The sequence below is a fragment of the Trachypithecus francoisi genome, unplaced genomic scaffold (genome assembly GCF_009764315.1).
Source record: "Trachypithecus francoisi isolate TF-2019V2 unplaced genomic scaffold, Tfra_2.0 Lachesis_group12, whole genome shotgun sequence".
Taxonomy (NCBI): domain Eukaryota; kingdom Metazoa; phylum Chordata; class Mammalia; order Primates; family Cercopithecidae; genus Trachypithecus; species Trachypithecus francoisi.
The window spans coordinates 96503210-96529828 of record NW_022681457.1 but is presented as its reverse complement, the minus strand read 5'-3'; the positions used below and the strand labels follow the sequence as shown (position 1 = coordinate 96529828).

Here is a 26619-nt window from a genome sequence, read left to right as displayed (position 1 = left end):
GCAGGAGAATTGCTTGAATCCAGGAGGCAGAGGTTGCAGTGAGCCAAGATCGGGCCACTGCACTCCAGCCTGGGCGACAGAGTGAGACTCCGTTTCAAAAAAAAAACAAAAGATGTAGACTTTGCCCTCAAGGAGTTTATAATAAAAAAGATCAGATAAGCCAGACTCAGTAGTGCACACCTGTAACCCCAGTGATTGATTTGGGGGGCTAAGGAGGGAATATCGCTTGAGCCCAGGAATTCGAAGCTGCAGTGTTCTAAGATCATGGCAGTGTACTCCAGTTTGGGTGACAGAGCTAGATCCCATCTCTAAAAAACAATACTAATAAAAAGAAAAAAGGGTCAGATAAAACATGTACATAGAAAATTACAATACAAGGTAGAATGTGGCCAGGCATGGTAGCTCATGCCTATAATCCTAGCACTCTAGGAGGCTGAGGTGAGAGAATCGCTTGAGCTCAGGAGTTTGAGACCAGCCTGGGCAACATATTGAGACTCTATTTACCGAAGAAAAAAAATAGAGACATATGTCTATTTACCAAAAAAAACCCAAAAACCAAAAAAAAACTAGGTAGAATGTGATACATGGTTTTTTTTTTTTTTTTTTTTTTGAGACGGAGTCTTGCTCTGTTGCCCAGGCTGGAGTGCAGTGGCCGGATCTTGGCTCACTGCAAGCTCCGTCTCCCGGGTTAACGCCATTCTCCTGCCTCAGCCTCCCCAGTAGCTGGGACTACAGGTGCCCGCCACCTCGCCTGGCTAGTTTTTTTGTATTTTTTAGTAGAGACGAGGTTTCACCGGGTTAGCCAGGATGGTCTCGATCTCCTGACCTTGTGATCCGCCCGTCTCAGCCTCCCAAAGTGCTGGGATTACAGGCTTGAGCCACCGCGCCCGGCCAGAATGTGATACATGTTAAAAGAGATCCAGCTCAAGTGCCTTGGGAGCTCAGGGGAAGGTGAGATTTAATCTCCTTTTCCCAAAAAGCTGGAGGCAGGAGACAGAGTCTCATTCTGTCGCCCAGGCTGGAGTGCAGTGGCCTGATCTTGGTTTCGTCTTTGGAATTGTAAGGCTAGACTTAGAAGTCTCAGAGGGAGACTTGGGGGTCTTATCCACCCTCACCCCTGGTAGGATTCCCTGTCTAGAATAAACAATAACTTTAAAATGGAAACAAACAAACAAAAAAAGGAGGTCCGAAGGAAAACCGTGACTGAAGAGGCTCCGTTTGAAATGAATAGAAAATGAATTTAGCTTGGAGGTGCTGAGGTGTTGGTAGAGGCAACTTTCTGGCAAGAGACGAGTTGAAGGCCAGGAAGTGGATGAGATCAGGAAGAGTGTCTGGAGGGAAGAGGGATAAAAACAGAAACTGGGGAAGCACCCACGTTTTAGGGAGTGGGTAGTGAAAGAGGAGTCAGAGAAGGAGTGGCCAGAGGGAGAGGTGAGCAAAGATCCAGCAGAACACCTTGTTACAAAGTTTCGAGGAGGGTGGCGGGGTGGAAGCCAGGACTGGTAGCAGAAGGAAGAAAACTTGCAGCAATAGGGATTGAGGTTCGACACAAAGTTACCAATGACATTTCAAAGAATGAAGGCTTTTCTTGAGGCTCCACAAATACGGTGAATCTCCTGTGTCTGGCATCTTTGGAGCTTCCCCGAGACTAGGGGGAGCAGGGTTGTGCCCTCTGACCTCTAAACATCTGGGGTTCAGTTCTATAATTAGCAGCACCGGATAGGACGGGAGCCAAACCTCTCCTAACCCAAACCAGTCCCTCCAGGAACTGAAAAGATGAAGAATTCATTTAGGAGATTTCACACTCGGCTGTTTGGCCTAGCCCAGTGAAGTCCCTTTTCATCACGCAACCCTAATGACTCTTCTGGCTGTCACTACCGTCTGGTATTGCCAGCGATCTGACTAAACTGTCTTGCAAAAGTTTGCAACATTCGTCCGAGGCGGACTACAACTCCCAGAATTCCGGGCTCTTCCCGGTGCTGATTGGCGCAGCCACCAGCTCCAGGGGGGGAGCTTCCCCCGCCTCCCCGAGGGAACAGACCTCTGATTGGCTGGACCGCGGGGAAGCCCCCCCCCTCCCCCGGGGACCGCAGCGGACTGAGCTGCTGGTGTCAGAGCCGGGCGAGCGCTGGCAGTTCCGCGGCGGGGATGCTGAGGAGCGCTGGGTCCGCGAGCAACCCTGGCCCCTGCGGACTCCCGAGGCCGTGAAAACCCCTGCGCTGCGGCCCTTCCCAGGCCCCCGAGGCCGTTCGCCGTTCCCGAAGCCCGACTTGGGGAAGAGTCCAGCACCGCAGCGGCAGTTCTCGGATTCCGGAGCGTTCTGGAGCCCCGAGAGACGCCCCGGGGTTCTAGAAGCTCCCCGGCGGCGACCAGTCCCGGCTTCCTTCGGGCGTCCGTCCGAAACCCGCTCGGGTGCACGGGTCGTCAGCGAGCCGCGACCGGGTCCTGGCGCGCACCATGATCGTGGCGGACTCTGAGTGCCGCGCGGAGCTCAAGGACTACCTGCGATTCGCCCCGGGCGGCGTCGGCGACTCGGGCCCCGGAGAGGTAAGCGGCGGCCGCGCGACGCCCCTCTTCCCCGGAACCCCGAGCCGCGTCTGAGCCGCAGGCTGTCCGGAGCTGAGTCGGTGTGTCCCGGGCTCGGGGAGGCAAAACCGAGCGCGTAACCTGGGACCCCGGTTGCATCAACTGGCAGCAGCGGCCCTCGACACCCCTCCCCCCTCCCTCGCCCCCTCCCTCTCTCTCTCCCCTTCCTTCTCCCCCTCCCCCTCTCCTTCTCCCCTTCCTTCTCCCCCTCCCCCCTCCCCCCCGGGGCCGCGGATCCTTCCTCGTCTCCCTCGGACTCCTGGCCAATGAGGGAGAAGCCTTCTGGAGGCTCTCCGGGCTTTGGGCTCCTGAGCGTCTTCAAGTCCAGGCAAATCCCGGCCGGAGCGGCCCGACCACTCCTCCTCCCCGCCCCCTTCCGCGGAGTCCCTTCCTCTTCGCGGGGGCCGGCGGGCAGAGGACCGTTCCTGGGGTGCGTCCCGGCTTCTGTCCCCCAGTGCGGGGCGTAGGCACCTGGGACTGGCCAGCGAAAGTCGACCTCACCCCCTGTCCCCAGCACTCCTGCTTTGGAGGGAGAGCGCAGGGGCTCTGGGGGCTTGGCTGGCCGCCCGGTACGCGGCGGCGGCAGCCAAAGCTCGGGAGAGAGGGGACAACCCCCTTCGAGGCTTCCGAAGCCAAGCGCGGGTCAGGCTGCGCCCTGCTAAGTAAGTCGTCTGAGGGCCCAGAAGTTTGTTTTCCAGAAATTCGTCCCCCGCCCTCCCTTCGCGCCGTTCCCCCCCGCCCCCCCACCTTCGCACCCCGGCATAGCCCGCAGGGGCTTTGCAGGGAGGCCGGGAATTAGGCTGGACCTAACCAGACTGACAATTCGCACTCCTCCACCACTACCAGCAGCAGCGATAATGGACATCTTATCATTTATTATGCATCTACTAGATACTAGGCTCTGAGTTTTTTTCGCCTTTAATCTAAGTCCTCAGGACTAAACCGGCAAAATACAAGCTACGCTATAGCCCCATTTTACAGGAAGAGCTTTGAGGCCCACGATGGGCTCAGAAAGAGGCTTTCTTCACCAACCCCAGTGGATAACTTGTTCTTCGGCCTTATGATTTCGGAGATTGCATGGCACCGTGAGCTTCTAGTTGCTTTAGTTTACAGGCCTAGAGTGTGGTGGAGGTTGTATTCTGGACCTGGGATTTGGTTGAGTGCTGTGTGACCCCAGGAAAATCCCTGCTCTACTCTGAGTAACGTGGTTTCTGGGGATCCTACCTCTGTCAGTACGTGGTTTGTGCCCTGGTTTTTGTTAGCTTGCTTACCCTTCCCTGCCATGATTTAGGAGCGCCGTGTGGAGGAATGGCTCTTCTGCAGCTTCTCAGCGGTGTGACTTCTTTGGAAAGATGGAAATAATGTTACTATTGAGAACACCTGGACACTAGAGCGCAAGAGGACTGGGTTCATGTCCCAGCCCTCCTGCTAACTTGCTGTGTGTGGCTTAGCCAGTCATCACTTCTCTGATTCCCATGGGGATTTTACAGTGTCTCCAAGGGATTGTTGGGAGAATTAACTCAGAATACAATCAAAGGCTAAAGCACCGTGACTGGAACATAGTAACTGCATGAAACTTGCTTGCTATTATCAGAATGTGGCCATGGCATGCACAGCTTTCTCCAGAGTGTCTCACAAGGGGGTGCCTGAACCTGTTCCTGAGATCAGACACTGTACACCCCTCTCTGGGACAGTGCCTGGGAACTGGTCTAGGGAGAAAAGGCTTTGAGGGAGGGATCTTTACACAGAAGCCATGTTTCCTCAGTCGAAAAAACTGATGCTATCTGGGAGGCTTCTTTTTCTTTCTTTCTTTTTTTTTTTGATATGGAATCTTGCTCTGTTGCCCAGGCTAGAGTGCAGTGGCATGATCTCAGCTCACTGCAACCTCCATCTCCCAGGTTCAAGCAATTCTCCTGCCTCAGCCTCCCTAGTAGTTGGGATTACAGGCATGTGCCACCACGCCCAGCTAATTTTTGTATTTTTAGTAGAAACAGAGTTTCACCATGTTGGCCAGGCTGATCTCGAACTCCTGACCTCAGGTGATCCACCTGCCTTGGCCTCCCAAAGTGCTGAGATTACAGGCATGAGCCACCTCACCTGGCATATCTGGGAGGTTTCTGTGTATTCCTCCCTCTTGAAAAAAGAGGACTTTGGGATGGTTTCTGCTTTGAGTGGCATCCTTAGAAGACAGCAGGGTGCCGATCTTTGAGTCAGGTGTCCGGGGCCCAAGAGATGACCCAGCCGTGCAGCTCCCTTAACTCCCTGTCACTTCACCACACACTCCCTTTCAGGAGCTCATTGCCTTCAGATGTGTGTATCTTCAGAAAGTTCCAAGGACTTCACTCTAGTACTGGTAGTATTAGGCTCCAGAATAACTTTCTTGGCCGGATGCAGTGGCTCATGCCTGTAATACTAACACTTTGGGAGGCTGAGGCAGATGGATTGCTTGAGCCCAGGAGTTCAAAACCAGCCTGGACAACATGGTGAAACCCCGTCTCTACAAAATATACAAAAGTTAGCCAGGCATAGTGGTGTGTGCCAACTACTTGGAAGGCTGAGGTGGGAGGATTGCTTGAGCCTGGGAGGCAGAGGTTGCACTGAACTGTGATCATGCCACTGCACTCCAGCTTGGGTGACAGAGCAAGACTGTCTCCAAAAAAAAAAAAAAAAAAACAGGCTGGGCACACACAGTGGCTCACATCTGTAATTTGAGCACTTTGAGAGACTGAGGTAGGTGGATCATGAGGTCAGGAGATCGAGACCATCCTAGCTAACACGGTGAAATCCCATCTCTACTAAAAATACAAAAAATTAACCCTATGTGGTGGCACACACCTGTAGTCCCAGCTACTCGGGAGGCTGAGGTAGGAGAATTGCTTGAACCTGGGAGGCAGAGGTTGCAGTGAGCTGAGATTGCTCCACTGCACTCCAGCCTGTGTGACAGAGTGAAACTCTGTCTCAAAACAAAACAAACTTTCTCAGACATCATTTCTTCTTCAGGGAAGCCCTTCCTCCCCCACTAGATAAGTCCCCTTGCACACCCTCCTCCAGTCCCCCTTCTCCATGTAGGAGCTTTGGTCCCAATTATGTGAAACAGTCCCTTGCTGGAGATACCCTGCAGGTCTCATCCCCAGCACTGCTCTTTGCACCTAATAAGTGTTAGTGACTAGTTGCCCCTTGTTGGCTTAGCAGACTCTTGTGAACTCTTCCAGCCATGGAGTCAGATCTGAATTGTGCCCATTTGGAAGAGGACCTTTCTGAGCCTCCCTGCCCTGTCTCCAAAGAAGGAACTATTTCTCTCTGGGTGGTTGGGAGGAATTGGCACAATCAGATGTGTAAAGCACTTAGCGTGGTGCCCAGCTCATGATGGGCAAACAAGTGTATGGCACCACTCACTCACACCCCCTCCACCCTGCCCACTCTAAGGCTGGAGGTCCAGGGCTGCTTGGGCTATATTTCTGTGTCGTCTTCTCAGGCGTAAACCCAGGAAAATATCTGAATTCAGCTGGGGGCAGGCAAAGGAGAAATAGTGTCTGTTCCTTCCCAGCTGGCAGAGTGGGTAACCAGGTGTCTGTAGCTGAGTCGAGGTATAGACTCTATAAAGGATAATATAGGGTAACCAATAGTAAAGTCTGGGGCTTCTCCAAGAAGAGGATATGGGTAGTGGACTGAACCCTTGGAAGCCAGACTGAGCTGAGTTCAACTCTCCAAGGCTGGGACCGTTTCCCAAAGCTGTTATTATGAAGTGGAATGGACCTTAGAAGCCAGACAGCCCTGGGTTCAGATCTCAGATTGGCCACTTGTCAGCTGGTGCCTAACCTTTGAACCCTTAATCTTTCCTTGTGTGCAAAGTAGAGACTCTGCCGCCACCCAAAAACAAATGAAAATTAGATGGAACCTGTGCGCAAGTACCTTAGCTATTTTAAAAGTTAACATATAGTCAGTGCTTAAATTATGATCCATGCCAGGCATGGTGGCTCATGCCTGTAATCCCAGCACTTTGGGAGGCTGAGGCGGGAAGATCACTTGAGCCCAGGAGTTTGAGACCAGCCTGGGCAACACAGTGAGACTTCATCTCTATTTAAAAAAAAAAAAAAAGCCGGGCATGGTGGCTCAAGCCTGTAATCCCAGCACTTTAGGAGGCCGAGGTGGGAAGATCACGTCTCTACTAAAAATACAAAAATTAGCTGGGCGTGGTAGTGCACCCCTATAATCCTAGCTACTTAGGAGGCTGAGGCAGGAGAATTGCCTGAACCCGGGGGGCGGAGGCTGCAGTGAGCTGAGATCGCGCCACTGCACTCCAGCCTGGGTGACAGAGTGAGACTCCGTATCAAGAAAAAAGAAAAAAATAGGAACCAGGCACAGGTCTGGGGCCATTACCTCTTTTTACAGTCTGCCCTAAAGTACAGGTAGTGCATGTGAAATTAATGCTTAGCCAGTGGTAACCAGCCTTGTTACGTACCACTATTATTACTGACTCCCCACTCCAGGGAATTGGGGCAGGATGGGCTGACTTGGAGGGGTCATTTCTTGGCAGCGGTATGCTGCCCTGCCTGCTTCCTCTGTCAGGTTCAGGGAAGCATTCAAGGTATTGGAGCCATGGATTCAAATCTACTTGGTCTTGCCTTTAGGGCTTTATACTATCTGTTCCCTCTAGCTGGAATGCTGGTCCTCCTAGTTTTTGGGGTGTTTGTTTTGAGATGGAGTTTCACTCTTGTTGCCCGGGCTGGAGTGCAATGGCGCGATCTCAGCTCACCGCAACCTCTGCCTCCTGGGTTCAAGCAGTTCTGCCTCAGCCCCCCAAGTATCTGGGATTCAGGCATGCACCACCACGCCTGGCTAATTTTTTGTATTTCTAGTAGAGACGGAGTTTCTCCATGTTGGTCAGGCTGGTCTTGAACTCCTGACCTCTGGTGATCCACCCACCTCAGCCTCTCAAAGTGCTGGGATTACAGACGTGAGCCGCTGCACCCGGCCTGTTTTTTTTTTTTTTTTTTTTTTTGAGACGGAGTCTCACTCTGTCACCCAGGCTGGAGTGCTGTGGCCGGATCTCAGCTCACTGCAAGCTCCGCCTCCCGGGTTCACGCCATTCTCCTGCCTCAGCCTCCCCAGTAGCTGGGACTACAGGCCCCGCCACCTCGCCCGGCTAGGTTTTTGTAGTTTTTAGTAGAGACGGGGTTTCACCGTGTTAGCCAGGATGGTCTCGATCTCCTGACCTCGTGATCCACCCGTCTCGGCCTCCCAAAGTGCTGGGATTACAGGCTTGAGCCACCACGCCCGGCCAACCTGTTTGTTTTTTAAGAGAGGGTGTCTTAATGTGTTGCCCGGGCTGGTCTCAAATTCCTAGCCTCAGGTGATCCTCCCCCAAGTCTTCCAAAGTACCAGGGTTACAGGTGTGAGCCACGCTCCCTAGGCCCCCTAAATCTTTACAGGCCTTGCTGCCTTCTCATCATTTAAATAACAGCTCAAAGACCACCTCCTCAATGACTTTTCCTGTCTAGTTACACTAAAATATTGCACACTGTCCCTCCCCATCATACAGTTACTGGTTTATTTCACTCACTTTATAGAATCTGTGCTTTGAAATCCTATTTATCAGATTCTGAATTATATGAATGCCGAGGGTCATTGCTGTATTCTTACTGCTTGCAATGTAGCCATCAAAAATATTTGTTGAGTGAACAAATTAATTCTGTTTCCACCTAGAAAGCACTTAGCATAGTGCCTTATACTTGAGAAAGTGATCAATAAATGGTGTAAACAATGGTCCTCACCCTAGCTGTTATGCTGGGGCCCCACCCCAGACAACTGAATTAGAATTGTGGGAGGTGGGACCTTGGCATTGTTATTTTTGTAAAGCTTCTCAAAGGATTCTAATGTACTGCTTGGGTGGAGAAGCCCTTGTTTGATACAGTAAGGAAGTTAATGATACCTGACTTTTATTAAGTGCTTATTGTGATGGAGGTATTGAGGTAAGCTACACAGTGTTATCTCATGACATCCTCATCACTAGCCAGTGAAAGTAGATACTATTATCCCCATTATTTGGTAAGGAAACTGAGGCTCGTAAAGCTAAGGGATAGCAGGTGGTGGAGCTGTCATTTGAGCTCATGCAATTTGTGTCAAGAGCCCCATCTTTTTTTTTTTTTTTTTTTTTTGAGACAGGGTCTTGCCTGTTGCTCAGGCTAGAATGCTGTGGTACGATCATAGCTTGCTATAACCTCAAACTCCTGGGCTCAGGCAATCCTCCTGCCTCAGGAGCCTCCTGAGTAGCTGGGACTACAGGTTGTGTGCCACCATGCCCAGCTAATTTACGATTTGTAGAGACAGGGGTCTCACTATGTTTCCCAGGCTGGTCTCGAATTCCTGGCCTCAAGGGATCCTCCTGCCTCAGCCTCCCAAGGTGCTGGGATGAGCTGCTGTGTCAGCCCAGGGCCCCCCCCGCCTTTTTTTTTTTTTTTTTTTGAGGCGGAGTCTCGCTCTGTCGCCCGGACTGGAGTGCAGTGACCAGATCTCAGCTCACTGCAAGCTCCGCCTCCCTGGTTCACGCCATTCTCCTGCCTCAGCCTCCCGAGTAGCTGGGACTACAGGCCCCCGCCACCTCGCCCAGCTAGGTTTTTTTGTATTTTTAGTAGAGACGGGGTTTCACCGTGTTAGCCAGGATGGTCTCGATCTCCTGACCTCGTGATCCGCCCGTCTCGGCCTCCCAAAGTGCTGGGATTACAGGCTTGAGCCACCACGCCCGGCCTGGGCCCCTATCTTTTAACTGCACTGTATATTGTTGTTGTTATTGCTGAAAATGTTGATGGATCGAGACCCATGTCTTAGAGCTCCTTCTTTTGACAGTTCCTGGGTCAGATTTTGGAGTGAGTTGGGATTCCCAAGGCTATTCCTGTCCTTCCCTAGCACCCCTGATGGGCCTTCTCTGCCTCCCCCAGTTCTGCTCCACCCTGCCCTGCTGTGGCTTGCTGTTCTGTCCTCAGGTCCCCTGAGGTAGAGGCCCAGTTTGTGGAGTCAGCAATCCTTATCTCCTGTACAGAGCTGTGGGGCTTTTTCTTTGGTGAGGGGGGAGGGAAGCTCCAAAGGGGAGTGTTTAGGGATTGTGGTGGTTACTACGCTGAACTTGGACCAGCCTGGCCGGGAAGTTCCCAGAAGTGTGGGCTGAAAGGGGCCTGCACAGTCAGCTCAACTCTCTTTTTGAAGGTAGCTGGGCTACTTTACCTGCCAGGATTAAGGCCTAGAGAGTTAGGCCTTTAACTTTCCCAGAGCCACATAGCAAGTTAGTTGCAGAATTGGTACCTACTCCAGAGACTTTGTATTTGTAGTCTTCTGGAGTCCCAGAGCTCTGCCTCCTCAGTGGGCTTTTGGCCATCTGAGAAGGAAGGTTCAATTTTAGTTTTTAGTTCCCAGATACCTGAGGGCTGGTACTAAGTCTAGAACTTAATGGGGAGGGGAGAACTGGGCGCCTCCTATCCCTGTCCAGTGAGGGCATGGCTCTGATTTGGGTAAACTGTAACCAAGGCCAGTGCTGAGAGCCACTTCCACTCTCGGATTAACAAAATAAATGAATAAGTAGAGCATCCTTCCTGAACCCCATCTCTAGGACTAGGAGAAGCAGATGTAGTGAGTACATGATTTTGGTGGTTTCTAAAGAGGCTCCAGCATATACAGGTCAAAATGGTTGCTTCCGTCAGCCCTGTACACCCTGCTCGGATTCCCTCCATGCCTTTCTGCTTTCTCTGTCTTCATTCACAGACTAGTATGAATGGCCTGGCGCTGCTGTCCACTAAATGTGATCTGGTAGCAGGGAAACAAAACAGACAATTTGATGACAGTGTTTTTAGAAGCAAAAACCCTGGGAATTTTGGGGTCATAGGTGAGGGGTTCCTAGATGCCATGGTTTAACTTTGCAAAAGGAGTGACCAGTAGGACTGGGCCAGTAATTTTATCTGGAAGCCCATGGGAAGGGGAGGTGGGATTTTAAGTCAGCTGATCAGATTTATATTCAGAAAGTTAATGTGGCTACTGGGTAGAGGATGGATAGGAGAGGCCAGGGCTGAGGAGGCCAGGGGACAACTGATGAGGCTGTGAGTAGTGGTCCAGACAAGAGGGGGTGTTAGTTGATGAGGTGTTGGTGGTGGGAGGACAGATAAGCAGCCAGGCATGGTGGCTTTCATCTGTAATCCCAGTGCTTTGGGAGGCCAAGGCAGGAGGATCCATTGAGCCCAGCAGTTTGAGGCTATAGTAAGCTATGACTGCATCACTAAAGAAGAAGAGGCCAGTCGCAGTGGCTCATTCCTGTAATCCCAGCACTTTGGGTGGTTGAGGTAGGCGGATCACCTGAGGTCGGGGGGTCGAGACCAGCCTGGCCAACATGGAGAAACCCTGTCTCTATTGAAAATAAAAAATTAGGTGAGCGCGGTGGCATATGCCTGTAATCCCAGCTACTTGGGAGGCTGAGGCAGGAGAATCGCTTGAACCCAGGAGGTAGAGGTTGCAGTGAGCCGAGATCACGCCATCGCACTCCAGCCTGGGCAACAAGAGTGATACTCCGTCTCAAAAAAAAAAAAAATGGAAGAAGAAGAAAGAAATGAACATGTGAGAGAAGCTGAAGCCGCTTCTGAGGCATCTGGGTACTTGGCTACCTGGCTTCAGGGTGCACACTGTGGGGTGTTCTTGTCTAAGTTCTCTAGGACCACTGAGAAGGTGGCCTTCTGGAGATGTGCAGCATGGTGGCTATATAGTTCCTTCTCCAGGACCCTCCCATCCCACATGCTGGGATTCCTGGGTCCCAGCCCAGTTCCTGAAGAACTCAGCCTGGAGTGAGCCCTCTTTCTTGCTTACCCTTCCAAACACGCATTTATCTTCCCACCTGGCTTCACCATCCAAAGGATGCTAGAAAGGTGGGTTTAACAGTTCAGTGGAGCCCCTTGGATAGGAGGAAGAAGCTGGATAGGTAATAATCCTCCTTATTCTCCCTTCTACTGCGGACTAACCTCCATGTGTTTCCCCCCAGGAGCAGAGGGAGAGCCGGGCTCGGCGAGGCCCTCGAGGGCCCAGCACCTTCATCCCCGTGGAGGAGGTAAGCTTGGAAGGGATTAGGGATCTTTTTTCCCTGGGAAGAAAGGACATGGCATATTGGTGGGCAGGCGTCTTTTCCTGTTCCTTAAATTGCAGCTTTTAAACTATTCCTTTCTGATTTCTGATTCATTTAATTCACAAAACGGCTCTGTGAAGCAGGCACTATCAACTTCATTTTACTGGGAAGAAACAGGCTGAAAGAAATCAAGTGCTAATAGCCAGGTAGTGGCCAAACTTTTTTTTTGTGTGTGGCCAAACTTTCGATTCCTAGATCAGTGCCTGTTTCCCTTAAGAAGATAGAACTATCTATGTTTATCTTCTCATTCGTGACCGTACGTATATTACATGTTCTTTTCTGTTTCAAAAGTAATATATGTTTATTATTTTAAAAATTTCCATTGTTTCAGAAAGCTCTGATCTCCTGTATCTTCCTACACCCTGCAGAGATCATCACTGTTAACCATTTGCCAGTGTTTACTGTGCTTTGTTCAAGCCAATACTTACTTTCAGTACAGAACCAAGGTCATAGTTTACAACTTGTTTTTTTGTTTTGTTTTTCACTTAATACAAGAAAGACATCCTTCATCTACTGAGTCAGTTCATTCATTCATTTACTTAATATATCTATTGAATGATTAATCTGTGTGAGGCACTGTTCTGGTTGCTTGGGATACAGCAGTGAACAAGACAAAAATCTTTGCCATTATGGAACTTACATTCTAGTGTGTTGGGCTAGTGGAGGTACCTTCAAAACATACAGAAAAAGGTAAAACTAGTTTCCTCATTTTCTTTGGCCTTCAGTGAACAAGGACAAATTTTTTGTTTCACGGGTGCGGTGGATCACGCCTGTAATCCTGGCACTTTGGGAGGCTGAGGCAGGCAGATCACAAGGTCAGGAGATCGAGACCATCCTGGCTAACACGGTGAAACCTCATCTCTACCAAAAATACAAAAAATTAGCCGGGCATGGTGGTAGGCACCTGTAATCCCAGCTACTTGGGAGGCTGAGACAGGAGAATGGTGTGAACCCGGGAGGCGGAGCTTGCAGTGAGCCAAGATCACACCACTGCACTTCAGCTTGGGCAACAGAGTGAGACTCAGTCTCAGAAAAGAAAAATTTTGTTTCCTCTCCTCTTTGCTTTTCCTAAATGTGTAGGGCGAGTAGTTAATGAGGTAACAAACGTTTAACCTCCCTCTAAACCCCCTGTTCCTCCACTTCTTGGTAAATGTAAGGCAAACAACCACTTGCTGATTATTTATGTCTGTGGCCCAGAATTCTAAGCTCAGGTATTGCTCTTGTGTTTTATTTTTTTCATTTATAAATGACCACTCTTTTTTTTTTCTTTTTTTTGAGGTGAAGTTTCGTTCTTGTTGCCCAGGCTGGAGTGCATTGGCGCGATCTCGGCTCACCGCAACCTCTACTTCCCGAGTTCAAGCAATTCTCCTGCCTCAGCCTTCTGAGCAGCTGGGATTACAGGCATGCGCCACCACGCCCAGCTAATTTTGTATTTTTAGTAGAGATGGGGTTTCTCCATGTTAATCAGGCTGGTCTCGAACTCTGGACCTTGGGCGATCTGCCCATCTCTGCCTCCTAATGTCCTGGGATTACAGGTGTGAGCCACCGTGCCCGGTCCACTCTTTTATAATAAAGAAAAGAAACAGGCAGCCAGGTGCAGTAGCTCACACCTGTAATCCCAGCACTTTGGGACGCCGACATAGAGGGATCACTTGAGCCCAGGAGTTTGAGACCAGCCTGGACAACATAGTGGGACTCTGTCTCTATTTAAAAAAGAAGAACGAAATAGGCTTTGGAGTTCATCTGGATTTGAATCTGATTCTGTCATTTATAAGATCTGTGACTTTGAGCAAGGAACAAAACTTCCTGGTTTCCTCATCTGGCAAAGTGGGGGAAATAATAGTATTCACCTCACAGGCTTATTGGCAAGATCCCATGAAATCATGCAGAGAAAACTGTAAGCTCAGAGATGGCATGGAGACAGCACTCAGGAAATGTGAACTATTTTGCACCCACCCCCGTGGTTATATGCATTTGCGGTGTTAGACGCTCCTGCTGGGTGTGGTGGCTCACACCTGTAATCCCAGCACTTTGGGAAACTGAGGCAGGTGGCTCACAAGATCAGGAGATCGAGACCATCTTGGCTAACATGGTGAAACCCCGTCACTACTAAAAATACAAAAAAATTAGCCAGGTGTGGTGATGTGTGCCTGTAGTCCCAGCTGCTGGGGAGGCTGAGGCAGGAGGATAGTGTGAACCTGGGAGGCGGAGCTTGCAGTGAGCCAAGATCACACCACTGCACTCCAGCCTGGCCGACATGGCAAGACTCTATCTTAAAAAAAAAAAAAAATACTCCATGAAGGGAGGAGAAACCGTACTTTTACTCTCTGTACCCTAGCTTTCCTACCTAAAAGTGGAGAAACGGAACTCCAATTTTGTTGTTGTGAGAGTTAAATAAGTTAAAATATGCATGCTTGAACAGTGCTTGGCACATAGCGTCGTATGTGTAAGTACTGACCATTATTATATAAGGTACCTAATAAGTATTCATTGAATCACTTATTAAAATATCTGATTCTCCCCATTGTTTCTTTTTGGACATGGTGGTGGTTTTTAGTTTCTTGCCATTAAAAACCCACTGGAAGAATACAGTGGTCTCTTTGATGAGTGGGGCAGGAGGGAAACCCATGCTGTCCTCCCCTTTGCTTGGCAGGTCCTTCGGGAGGGGACCGAGAGCCTCGAGCAGCACCTGGGGCTGGAGGCACTGATGTCCTCTGGGCGAGTAGACAACCTGGCAGTGGTGATGGGCCTGCACCCTGACTACTTTACCTGCTTCTGGCGCCTGCACTACCTGCTGCTGCACACGGATGGTCCCTTGGCCAGCTCCTGGCGCCACTACATTGCCATCATGGTGAGCCTCTCTGGGCCTGACACTTGGAGAGGTGGCTTTGTGGGGGGGTCTGTCCTTTGACCTCTTTTCTGGGAGCTTTGTGAACTGATGCTATAGACAAGGAGGGAAGGCGGCATAGAGCAGGGAAAGCCCTGGCTTTCTGTAACTAGACTTTTTGGTTTTATCTTGGAAGGAAAATTTTAGGTGTTGAAGAAAGGAATCATTAGTGCTTGCAAACTGAGGTGCAAAAAGGAATCAGGTGGCCTGCAAGCTGGTGGCAGAGCTGGGGTTACTTAGAACTTAGGTCTCCTGCCTCTTGGGCAACAGTGAGCCCTACAACCTCTCCCTTGATGGGGTAACCAACCTGAGCCAGGCACAAAGGGAGGAGGGTGACTCAGGCTCTGTCCACTACCTCCGCAGGCTGCCGCCCGCCATCAGTGTTCTTACCTGGTAGGCTCCCACATGGCCGAGTTTCTGCAGACCGGTGGTGACCCTGAGTGGCTGCTGGGCCTCCACCGGGCGCCTGAGAAGCTGCGCAAGCTCAGCGAGATCAACAAGTTGCTGGCGCATCGGCCATGGCTCATCACCAAGGAGCACATCCAGGTGCAGGGGCCAGAGAGACGGGTGTCTGAGGGAGCACAGAGGCCTGGCTGGTGCCTGGTGGGTAGCCCAGGGCAGGCACTGAGCAGCTCTAACCTCCCTTTTTGTCCCCTCCAGGCCTTGCTGAAGACCGGCGAGCACACCTGGTCCCTGGCCGAGCTCATTCAGGCTCTGGTCCTGCTCACCCACTGCCACTCGCTCTCGTCTTTTGTGTTTGGCTGTGGCATCCTCCCTGAGGGGGATGCAGATGGCAGCCCTGCCCCCCAGGCACCTACACCCCCCAGTGAGCAGAGCAGTCCCCCGAGCAGGGACCCGTTGAACAACTCTGGGGTAAGTCACGGGCCTGGGTCTTGATCGGGGAGGAAACAGGCGTGACCTCTGGTCCTTGGGTAGAAGCTACTGCTTCCCAATCTTTGGTGCCTGCACTACCTGCTGCTGTGAGAGACCATAGAAAAGTTATTTGACTTTGAAGCTCAGTTTCCTCATCTGTGAAATGGGGAGATAAGACCCCCTACTCACACTGGGCTGTGAGGCTCAAAGGCTGTTGGTTTCAGCACTTTAAAACTACAAAGTTTACCTTTTACTGAATAATGTGGCCTTGTTTGTTTTAATACAAAAATACAGATACTTTAAAAATTTCCTGTCAGGGAAGTTGTGTCTATTCTGTAGCTTTGTAAATGTCACTTTAGGAAGCACAGACCCATGTGCTGTCCAGCACAGTGGCTGGCACAGAGGATGCCCTAGGCCTTTGTGAGCATTAGGAAGGCCTGGCCTGTGGGAAGGAGGTGTGGAGCTTCCCAGAGGCCGAAGGAAGAGGAGGAGTTGGTCACCACTGGCCCTCTCCTGCAGGGCTTTGAGTCTGCCCGCGAAGTGGAGGCACTGATGGAGCGCATGCGGCAGCTGCAGGAGAGCCTGCTGTGGGACGAGGGGACGTCCCAGGAGGAGATGGAGAGCCGCTTTGAGCTGGAGAAGTCAGAGAGCCTGCTGGTGACCCCCTCAGGTACAGGATCACAGGCATCCAGGCTCCTGGGGCTGCTCCTTCTTAGGCTATCTCTGGTCAGGAGGAGCTGCCTCCTGCATTCTAGAGGCACCCACTTCTCAGCTTCCCGTCCAAGAGGTTCTGAGCCTGGGCCTTGAGCTCAGACCTGGCTTTGAATCCTGAACTGCTAGCCTTTCTGGCTGTGCGACCACTGACGAGTCACTTCCTATCTCAGGGCTTCAGGATTGCTGTGTGGGGTTAGTGGGGCAGTAGAAGCAAAGATCTTAGCACAGAGCCTGGCCCAGGGCGAACCCCTCCATAAATAACTTCCACTGTTATTGTTACCAGGGGTCTCACTTCATGGGTCCATGGGCCTGATCCACCCCCTCCACAAGGCCTGGCTCCAGCTGAAGTCTTGCCCCACTCACTATAGCAAGGGGCTTTTTTGGCCCTCTATTCTGCCTTCCCCTCCCCCTTTCGGTGATTAATCAGGAGTGGACGCCTGCGTGCCCCATGCCTCAGCCTCACTGTGACCTCTTTCTGGTCCTCAGCTGACATCCTGGAGCCCTCTCCACACCCAGACATGCTGTGCTTTGTGGAAGATCCTACTTTTGGATATGAGGACTTCACCCGGAGAGGGGCTCAGGCGCCCCCCACCTTCCGGGCCCAGGTGGGGCTCTCTCTACTACTCTTGGCCATTGCTCCACATTTACGAACAAGCAGTGGGTGGATAGTTTGAGTAGTTATAGAGTTAGGTACCCAGCTGGGCATAGTACCTCACACCTGTAATCCCAGCACTTTGGGAAGCCAGGGTGGGAGGATTGCTTGAGCCCAGGAGCTTGAGACTAGCCTGGGCAACATGGCGAAACCCTGTCTCTACAAAGACATTTAAAAAATTAGCTGGAAGGTGGTGCATGCCTGTAGTCCCAGCTACTTGAATGGCTGAGGTGGGAAGATCACTTGAGCTAGGAGGTCAAGGATGCAGTGAGCTGTGATTGCACTACTGCGCTCCAGCCTGGGTGACAGCAAGACCCTGTCTCAAAAAAAAATAGAGTTGGGTACGTTATTTCCCTCAAGATTCCACAAGGGCAGTGGGGTCCCTGTGAATCCTTAAGGAACCCATCTATACCCTCAGCTCAGGAGTTGGTGATCATAAGGAGAAGGTCATCACCAAAGTGTACCTTCCTTGACCTCTGAGGCCCAGGGCAAGCAGCACATTAGGTTTATGGCACCAGGAAGGAGAACTGTGTAGATCCAAGGTCCAGAGGATGGGAGGATAGGGGTCTCTCTGGCTGGTCTTGGCCTCCAAAGACTCACCAATCCCTTCCCACCTACCTAAGGATTATACTTGGGAAGACCATGGCTACTCACTGATCCAGCGGCTCTACCCTGAGGGTGGGCAGCTGCTGGACGAGAAGTTCCAGGCAGCCTATAGCCTCACCTACAATACCATCGCCATGCACAGCGGTGTGGACACCTCCGTGCTCCGCAGGGCCATCTGGAACTACATCCATTGCGTCTTTGGTATCAGGTGAGCCCATGTCCCTTCACCTGGGGCACGTGTGCGCTGCGAGTCTTCATTCCGGGTTCACGGTGGTTTCCGTTTTCTTTTTGTTTTTGTTTTTTTCTTTTCCTTTCTTCTTGCCTATACTATTTTTCAAATCAAATTGTGATTTTGAAAGATGACAGTACTCATTGTTTGAACGTTGTAAATGAAACTCTTTAATTGCACTCCCAGAGATAACTATTGTTTGATATGTATGTACATATATATACACACATACACATATATACACATATACATACATATACACATACATACTATATATATGTAGAGAGAGTTATGTTTGTATTTCCATTCCAAGTAGTAATTCTTCTCTCATAATAAATAAGGATAACATAAATGCTTAGTAGGAGACTTTAAATAATGATACATCTATTCAGTGAAATATTATGCAGCTATTACAAATTACAATAGGCTTGGCACAGTGGCTCACACCTGTAATCGCAGCACTTTGGGAGACCAAGGCGGGTAGATCATGAGATTAGGAGTTAGAGACCAGCCTGACCAACATGGTGAAACCCCGTTCTACTAAAAATACAAAAATTAGGCCGGGCGCGGTGGCTCAAGCCTGTAATCCCAGCACTTTGGGAGGCCGAGACGGGTGGATCACGAGGTCAGGAGATCGAGACCATCCTGGCTAACACGGTGAAACCCTGTCTCTACTAAAAAATACAAAAAAACTAGCCGGGCCAGGTGGCGGGTGCCTGTAGTCCCAGCTACTCGGGAGGCTGAGGCAGGGGAATGGCGTAAACCCTGGAGGCGGAGCTTGCAGTGAGCTGAGATCCGGCCACTGCATTCCAGCCCGGGAGACAGAGCGAGACTCCTTCTCAAAAAAAAAAAAAATACAAAAATTAGCTGGGTGTGGTGGTACGCATTTGTAATCCCAGCTACTCAAGAGGCTGAGGCAGGAGAATCGCTTGAACCCTGGAGGCGGAGGCTAAAGTGAGCCGGCATTGCGCCACTGCACTCCTCCAGCCTGGGTGACAGAGCAAGACTCCGTCTCAAAAAAAAAATTACAATAGAGGCCAGGCGTGGTGGCTCATGCCTGTAATCCCAGCACTTTGGAAGGGCAATGTGAAAGGATTGCTTGAGAAACAGGAGTTCAAGACTAGCCTGGGCAACATAATGCAACCTCCATCTCTACAAAAAATTAAAACATTTGCCTGTGTGGTGGCATACACCTATAGTCTCAGCTACTTGGGAGTCTGAGGTGGGAGGATCTCTTGAGCTCAGGAGGTCAAAGCTTCACTGAGCCATCATTACACCACTGTACTTCAGCCTGGACAACAGAGCAAGACCCTGTCTCAAAAAAAAAAAAAAGATGTCTATTTATATTTCCGTGGGAAAATATTCAGACTGTATTGAGAGAAAAGAAAGCTAATTACCAGCAGAAATCTTCTTTATGTTCTTTTTTATATTAAACAGTTTGTGCATGCATGGAAAATGTATGGAAGGCTACACACTAAAATACTGTTTAGTAGTGATATCTCTGCATACTATTATATGATGAATTACATTTTCATCTTTTTGCTTGTTAAATCTTTTCTGATTTTTGTAAGTTGATGGGATCAGATTTGACATGTCCTGTAATTTTCTCTATCTGTGAACTACCTTATCAGCACGAATAGATATTTTATTATTTATTTATTTATTTATTTTTAAAGAGACGGGGTCTTGGTCTATTGCCCAGGCTGGTCTTGAAGTCCTGGGCTCAAGCAGTTCTCCTGCCTCGGCTTCCCAAAGTGGTGGGATTGCAAGCATGAACCACTGTACTCAGCCTGTTTTATGCTTTTAACCACTGCATGGTATCTGTGAGCATGGATGTATTGTGATCATTCAGTCATTTCCCTATTATTGGATATTTAGGTTGTTTGCAGATTTTCACTATTACAAACACCATGTGCGCTCACTAATCTTACGCATAAGTTCTTGTAGATAAATCCTAGATGTGAAATTACTTGCCAAGGATATACGTAGAACAATTAATTGTTTATTTAAAATAAAACAGCTGGGAGTGGTGACCTACACCTATAACCCCAGCACTTTGGGAGACTGACGCGGGTGGATCACTGGACTCCAGGAGTTCGAGACCAACTTGAACTACATGGTGAAACCCCATCCCTACAAAAAATAACAAAAATTGACTAATTTATTATTGACTCCTGTAGTTCCAGCTACTTGGGAAGCTGAGGCAGGAGGATCCCTTGAGCATGGGAGGCAGAGGTTGCAGTGAGCTGAGATCATGCCACTGTGCTCCAGCCTGGGCAATAGAGCAAGACGCTATCTCAAAATAAATAAAATTGAAAAACACAGATAACAAAAAAGAAAATAAAGGCTGGGTGCAGTGGCTCACACCTGCAATCCCAGCACTTTGGGAGGCTGAAGCAGGAGGATTACATGAGACCAGGAGTTTGTGCCTCAGCCTGGGCAACATAATTAAGACCTATCTCTACAAAAAAATAAAAATTAGCTGAGTGTGGTGGTGCATGCCTGTAGTCTCAGGTATTCTAGAGGCTGAGACAGGAGGATCACTTGTGTCCAAGAGCTCAAGGCTGTAGTGAGCCATTATTGTACCACTGCACTCTAGCCTGGGCAACACAGCAAAAAATAAAATAAAAATTATCCATTATACTGTCTGCTCTTATTGTTATCAGTTATCTCCTTCCTGTCTTTTTCTTTTCTTTTCTTTTCTTTTTTGAAATGATGTTTCACTCTTGTTGCCCAGGCTGGAGTGCAGTGGTGCAGTCTCTGCTCACTGCAACCTCCACCTCCCAGGTTCAAGCAATTTTCCCTGCCTCAGCCTCCTGAGTAGCTGGGAGGGATTACAGGTGCCCGCCACCACGCCCAGGTAATTTTTTGTATCTCTTTTTTTTTGAGGCGGAGTCTCGCTCTGTCGCCCAGGCTGGAGTGCAGTGGCCGGATCTCAGCTCACTGCAAGCTCCGCCTCCCGGGTTTACGCCATTCTCCTGCCTCAGCCTCCCGAGTAGCTGGGACTACAGGCGCCCGCCACGTCGCCCGGCTAGTTTTTGTATTTTTAGTAGAGACGGGGTTTCACCGTGTTTGCCAGGATGGTCTCGATCTCCTGACCTCGTGATCCGCCCGTCTCGGCCTCCCAAAGTGCTGGGATTATAGGCTTGAGCCACCGCGCCCGGCCAAATTTTTGTATCTTTAGCAGAGATGGGATTTCACCTTATTAGCCAGGATGGTCTTGATCTCCTGACCTCATGATCCGCCCACCTTGGCCTCCCAAAGAGCTGGGATTACAGGCGTGAGCCACCGTGTTCGGCATTTTTTTTTTTTTTTTTTAAGACAGGAGTCTTACTCTGTCGCCCAGGCTGGAGTGTAGTGGAGTGATCTCAGCTCACTGCACCCTCCAACTCCTGGGTTCAGGTGATCCTTCTGCCTCATCTCCTTAGTAACTGGAACTACAGGTGGGTGCCACCATGCCCAGCTAATTTTTGCATTTTTAGTAGAGATGGTGTTTCACCATGTTGTCCAGGCTGGTCTCAAACTCCTGACTTCAAGTGATCTACTTGTCTCAGCCTCCCAAAGTGCTGGGATTATAGGCATGAGCCACCACACCTGGCACCTTTCTTTTTCTATGCACAGGTAACAAAAGCATATATAATTTACAAAAACAAAATAAGTTGCCATTTCTTTCCCTACTCATTTCAATTATTTTATTCATTTACTCAAAACATGAGCATGTTTTAGTGAACACATGAATTTTTTTCCTGCCTTTCTCACCTAATAGTTTATACCAAACACCAAAAAATTACCCCGTTTTAAAAAAGGTACGTGTTCGTTATAGAAAGTTTGTGTTTCTGTGTATTACTAGCTGTAAATCATATTTCATTGAATGGGTTGAGCTATACTTAATGAACCATCCTCTTACTCTAGTCACTAGTAGGTTTCCAACTCATGGCTGGCCAAGGACAGGCTGCTTAGAGTGTGGCTTAGGCTGGTTTCTGCTCAGCCCTCAGGTCCAGGCTTCTCTGCTCTCCAACGTGGTCCTTGCTCCTATTTCTTTGTCTTCCAAATCTGGCCTCCAGTTTTCAGCCAGTGATTCCTCCATCTACACTGATCTGTTTTGACATTGGCTCCCCTTGCTCACTAGACTGGGGATGACTAAGTGGCTTGTAGACTCATCACCAACTTGCTTTTTGGCTTTGAAGAAGTTAGTCATCTTCTCCAGGGCTCAGGTTGCCCATTTATAGAATGAGTACAAGCTCCTTTTTACCCTTATCCTCTTCCTTCTCCACTGACTTCCTCCTCTACCTTCCATGGCCTTTACTACAGAGTAGTGGATATGGCCCCTGAGCTAGGCAGAGCTGGGTTAAAAACCCATTCCTGACCGGGCGTGGCAGCTCACGCCTATAATCCCAGCTACTTGGGAGGCTGAGGCAGGAGTTGCTTGAACCCAGGAGGCTGAGGTTGCGGTGAGCTGAGATCATGCCATTGCACTCCAGCCTGTGTGACAGAGTGAGACTCCATCTCAAAAAAAACACCATTCCTTGCTGTATTAACTAGGGCAAGTGACTTGCTTTCTCTGAATCTGTTTCCTCATCCATAACATGGAGTTGATGAATGTAGTAGATTGCATACACCATCCAGTCATATACACAATAGTGTAGAGTAGTTTAGAGGATTCCACATGGCGCATAGTTGGTATTCAATACAGCATGCTCATTCTCTGCATTCCTTGAAGTGGTCCCCTGCCAATGTGGCCTGTGATACATGATATCAGCTGTTTCTCCTGACTTTTTTTTTTTTTTTTTTTGAGACGGAGTCTCGCTCTGTCACCCAGGCTGGAGTGCAGTGGCTGGATCTCCGCTCACTGCAAGCTCCGCCTCCCGGGTTCATGCCATTCTCCTGCCTCAGCCTCCCGAGTAGCTGGGACTACAAGCGCCCGCCACCTCGCCTGGCTAGTTTTTTCTATATTTTTAGTCAAGACGGGGTTTCACCATGTTAGCCAGGATGGTCTCGATCTCCTGACCTCGTGATCCGCCCGTCTCGGCCTCCCAAAGTGCTGGGACTACAGGCTTGAGCCACCACGCCCGGCCACTCCTGACTTTTCTTTTCTTTTCTTTCCTTTTTTTTTTTTTTTTTTTTGAGATGGAGTTTCACTTTTGTTGCCCAGGCTGGAGTACCATGGTGTGATCTTGGCTCACCACAAACTCCGCCTCCTGGGTTCAAGCGATTCTCCTGCCTCAGCCTTCCCGAGTAGCTGGGATTATAGGCATGGGCCACCACGCCCAGCTAATTTTGTATTTTTAGTAGAGATGGGGTTTCTCCATGTTGGCCAGGCTGGTCTCGAACTTCTCACCTCAGGTGATTTGCCCGCCTCAGCCTCCCAAAGTGCTGGGATTCCAGGTGTGAGCCACCGCGCCCGGCCTACCTTCTGACTTTTCTCAACACTCTTCTTCCCTCTATAGGGTGGGATTGGGGGGAGGGAGCTGCCTCTTGGAGGAGAGCATGAGTAATGCTGCTGGGACCTTTCCATCCAGATATGATGACTATGATTATGGGGAGGTGAACCAGCTCCTGGAGCGGAACCTCAAGGTCTATATCAAGACAGTGGCCTGCTACCCAGAGAAGACTACCCGAAGAATGTACAACCTCTTCTGGAGGCACTTCCGCCACTCAGAGAAGGTATGACCTATACAGGCAGGGCAGGATGGAAGTAGACAAGCCCAGCCAATGGAGAGGGCAACGGGTTAGGACCCAGTGAGGGTCCCCAGACTGAGTCTGTCCTGCTAGGTGGGACACCTGGGCCTGTTGCTCTGGATTGAAGTTCCTATTCCACTGTGTGATTTCAGAGTCTGTTTACTCACCTGTAAAATGGGAATGTGAGTGCCTGCTTCACATTAGTGGTAACTTGGTGGACCTGGGCTCAAATCATAACACTATCTCTTGATAGCAATGTGACTTTCAGCAAGTCACATTATCTCGCTGAGGTGTTTTTTTGTTTTGTTTATTTGTTTGTTTGAGGTGGAGTCTCCCTCTCTTACCCAGGCTGGAGTGCAGTGGCACAATCTTGGCTCACTGCAACCTCTGCCTCCTCCTGGGTTAAAGCGATTCTCCTGCCTCCGCCTCCTGAATAGCTGGGACTACAGGCGCGTGCCACCACCCCTGGCTAATTTTTTGTATTTTTAGTAGAGGTGGGGTTTCACTATGTTGGCCAGGCTGGTATCAAACTCCTGACCTCAAGATCCACCCGCCTCAGCCTCCTAAAGTGCTGGAATTACAGGACTGAGCCACTGCGCCCGGCCGTTTTAGCTTTTTTTTTTTTTTTTTTTTTTTGAGATGGAGTCTTGCTCTATCGCCCGGGCTGGAGTGCAGTGGCCGGATTTCACTCACTGCAAGCTCCGCCTCCCAGGTTTAGGCCATTCTCCTGCCTCAGCCTCCTGAGTAACTGGGACTACAGGCGCCCGCCACCATGCCCAGCTAGTTTTTTGTATTTTTTAGTAGAGACGGGGTTTCACCGTGTTAGCCAGGATGGTCTCGATCTCCTGACCTCGTGATCCGCCCGTCTCGGCCTCCCAAAGTGCTGGGATTACAGGCTTGAGGCACCGCGCCCAGCCCGTTTTAGCTTTAAGGAATACAGAGCTTAGTCATGATAGGAATGAATGTGCTTGTCCTTGTACTAAACTGCTCAGAGCCTTAGCAGAGGCCAGGGCAGCTCTGTAGGAAAGGAAATGGTGAGGTAAGTGGGTCAGGGATCGAGGCAGTCTGGGAGGGGTGTGAGGGGGTGAGGAGTGACATCAGTTGCCAATGTGCCCTCCTCTGTGCCCCAGGTCCACGTGAACTTGCTGCTCCTGGAGGCGCGCATGCAAGCTGCTCTGCTATACGCCCTCCGTGCCATCACCCGCTACATGACCTGACTCCCGAGCAGGGCCTGGGTCCGGACCAGCTCCCCACAAGGACTTCTCTGTCTGGAGATAGCCCCAGACCCTTTTGTGTCCCATGCCCACCCTCCCCACGCTTGAGTGGGCTTGTGTGTGATGTGCAGTCCCCAAGCCACACCCTCCCTTTTCCTCATTGGAATGGACAGTTCATTGCACTGACTCTGGGATCTCAGCCCTGTTCCTGGGAGCTGGAAGAGCACTAGGAGATCCCAAGGGACCACACCCTTCCTCCTTCTCCTGCCCCCAGAGGCAGAGGGCACAGGAAAGAAGACGGGCCAAGCTCGGACATATATGCCACAAGTGTTGTGGCCTTCCTTAACTGGGAAGTCCCCGGCTGGCCTCCAAGGGAGAGGGGCAAATGCCTCCAGGACTGACACTCCAGGCAGGTTTGCCTTCTCTCCCCTGTCATTCCCAGATTTCATTACCTCCCACTTGCCACTCACCCGTCAATGTGAAAGTCAGGGTCACAGCTGGTCTGTGTGTCTAGTTCCCTAAAAGCCTGTTCTGTTGGGTAGGCTGAAGCTGTTGTCCAAATCCTAGTTCAGTTTTTTGACTTCCTTTGCCCTTTTTTCCTTTTCTCCATGCTTGATGGTGTGAGGCCTCAGGAGAGAGGCCAAGTACATAAAAAAAAAGCAGATTATCTCGAGAGAGTTTGAGCCTTTGCTGGTCACATTGCCTTCTGAAGAGGAGAGAGTATTAGATTATAAATCCTCTTTACTTTGGTTCTTTATGCTTGAGGTTCCAACCTAGAGCCACAGTCAGCATGTGAGAGGAGGAGGAGAGGGAGAATTCTGTTCTCCCAGAGCTGCACCTGCCTCGCAGAGGCCAGCACCTCACTCTCCTGCCTCCAGTGGCTCTGCTGCAGATGTTTGCCAAAAAGTTGAGCCTTTCTAGATGGCTTAGGTGGCACCATGACTCAGTAGGAGGGGCAGGAGGCACCAGGGTTCTTGTTTGGACCCTGCCCCTGGGCCATGGCCAGGTGACCATGGCTACATTGCCAAACCTCTGACTGCCATAGCTGCAGACTGAGAGGGTGGGTCTGAGTCCCCACAATGTCTGAAGCTGCCCCTGGGATTCTCAGGCTAACCTGCCAACAGCAAGTGGATTTTCTTGTAAGATCTTGAAGGCCTCCAGAGACCCCACTTCTGTAGCCAGTGTCTCCTGGGTGCCTTCTGAGGACTCCCACCCCCATACCAGTATCTCATCTGTCCCCTCTCCTGGGGCTTAAGTGGATTGCTTGGAGGCAGAAGCAGCCAAGGACTGATCCCAGTCACTTTCTGTAGCAAACGACTGTGAATTACGACTTTTCTTGGCCCTTCTCGCAATCTGTGCCTCCTCTCTGAGCGGTGTGGAGGGCAGTGAAGAAAGGCAAGGGCCGTGCTGCTGCTGTGCGAGGCAGGAGGGGAGCCTGGCCAGGGTGCCACATTCATACCCGTGCAGGCGCGGGGAAGCAACCGGCACCCCTCAGGCCTGAAAGTTCTCCCTGCAAGAAGGGGCGCAGGAGAGAAGGGGCCCCGGCATGGGGCTTTGGGTTCTAGAGGGGATGTGATGACTCTGTAAATGTGCACTGGCTGGGTGGGGAGTGGTATCCAGTGTTCAAGTGCAGAAATCTTTGGCTTTGCTACCGGTTCCATATTAATGAGAAATAAACGTTCGCTGAGGTTTTGTTTCATACTCCTTTATGGACTGTTTTTGCAATTTCCTGAAGGTCATGGTTCACCTTGTAGCATAGACAGAGAGCTGTGATTGCATCATGGGCCTGACCTGATAGCCCCTCTCCTGCCAAGAACTTGTGCCCAGTGACTGTAGGTTGGGACTGTTGGCACTGAAAGTCTACTTGTCCCTTGGCCATCAGTCCTGTCACCCTTCTGTGGCTGCCCTGGCATTGTGGAGTAATAATGACCATGGTACTTTTCTAAGCCTGGCCATGGGCTGGGTACTTGGAGACCATTCCTCTGAATCTGCAGCAATCCTGCAAGAGAATTGAGACAGGTG

The 26619-nt window shown here is 50.3% G+C and overlaps 1 protein-coding gene across 1 annotated transcript; it reads left to right on the top strand.

Moving 5' to 3' along the window:
* The first annotated feature begins 2068 nt into the window (after positions 1–2068).
* SESN2 (sestrin 2) lies at positions 2069–26298 on the top strand. Its single transcript, XM_033227526.1, has 10 exons — positions 2069–2547; positions 11603–11668; positions 14397–14594; positions 14994–15176; positions 15291–15503; positions 16023–16173; positions 16704–16822; positions 17493–17683; positions 23224–23368; positions 24514–26298. Exons 1-10 carry the CDS (start codon positions 2458–2460, stop codon positions 24598–24600), a joined length of 1443 nt encoding a protein of 480 aa, XP_033083417.1. The 5' UTR covers positions 2069–2457; the 3' UTR covers positions 24601–26298.
* Positions 26299–26619: the final 321 nt, after the last annotated feature.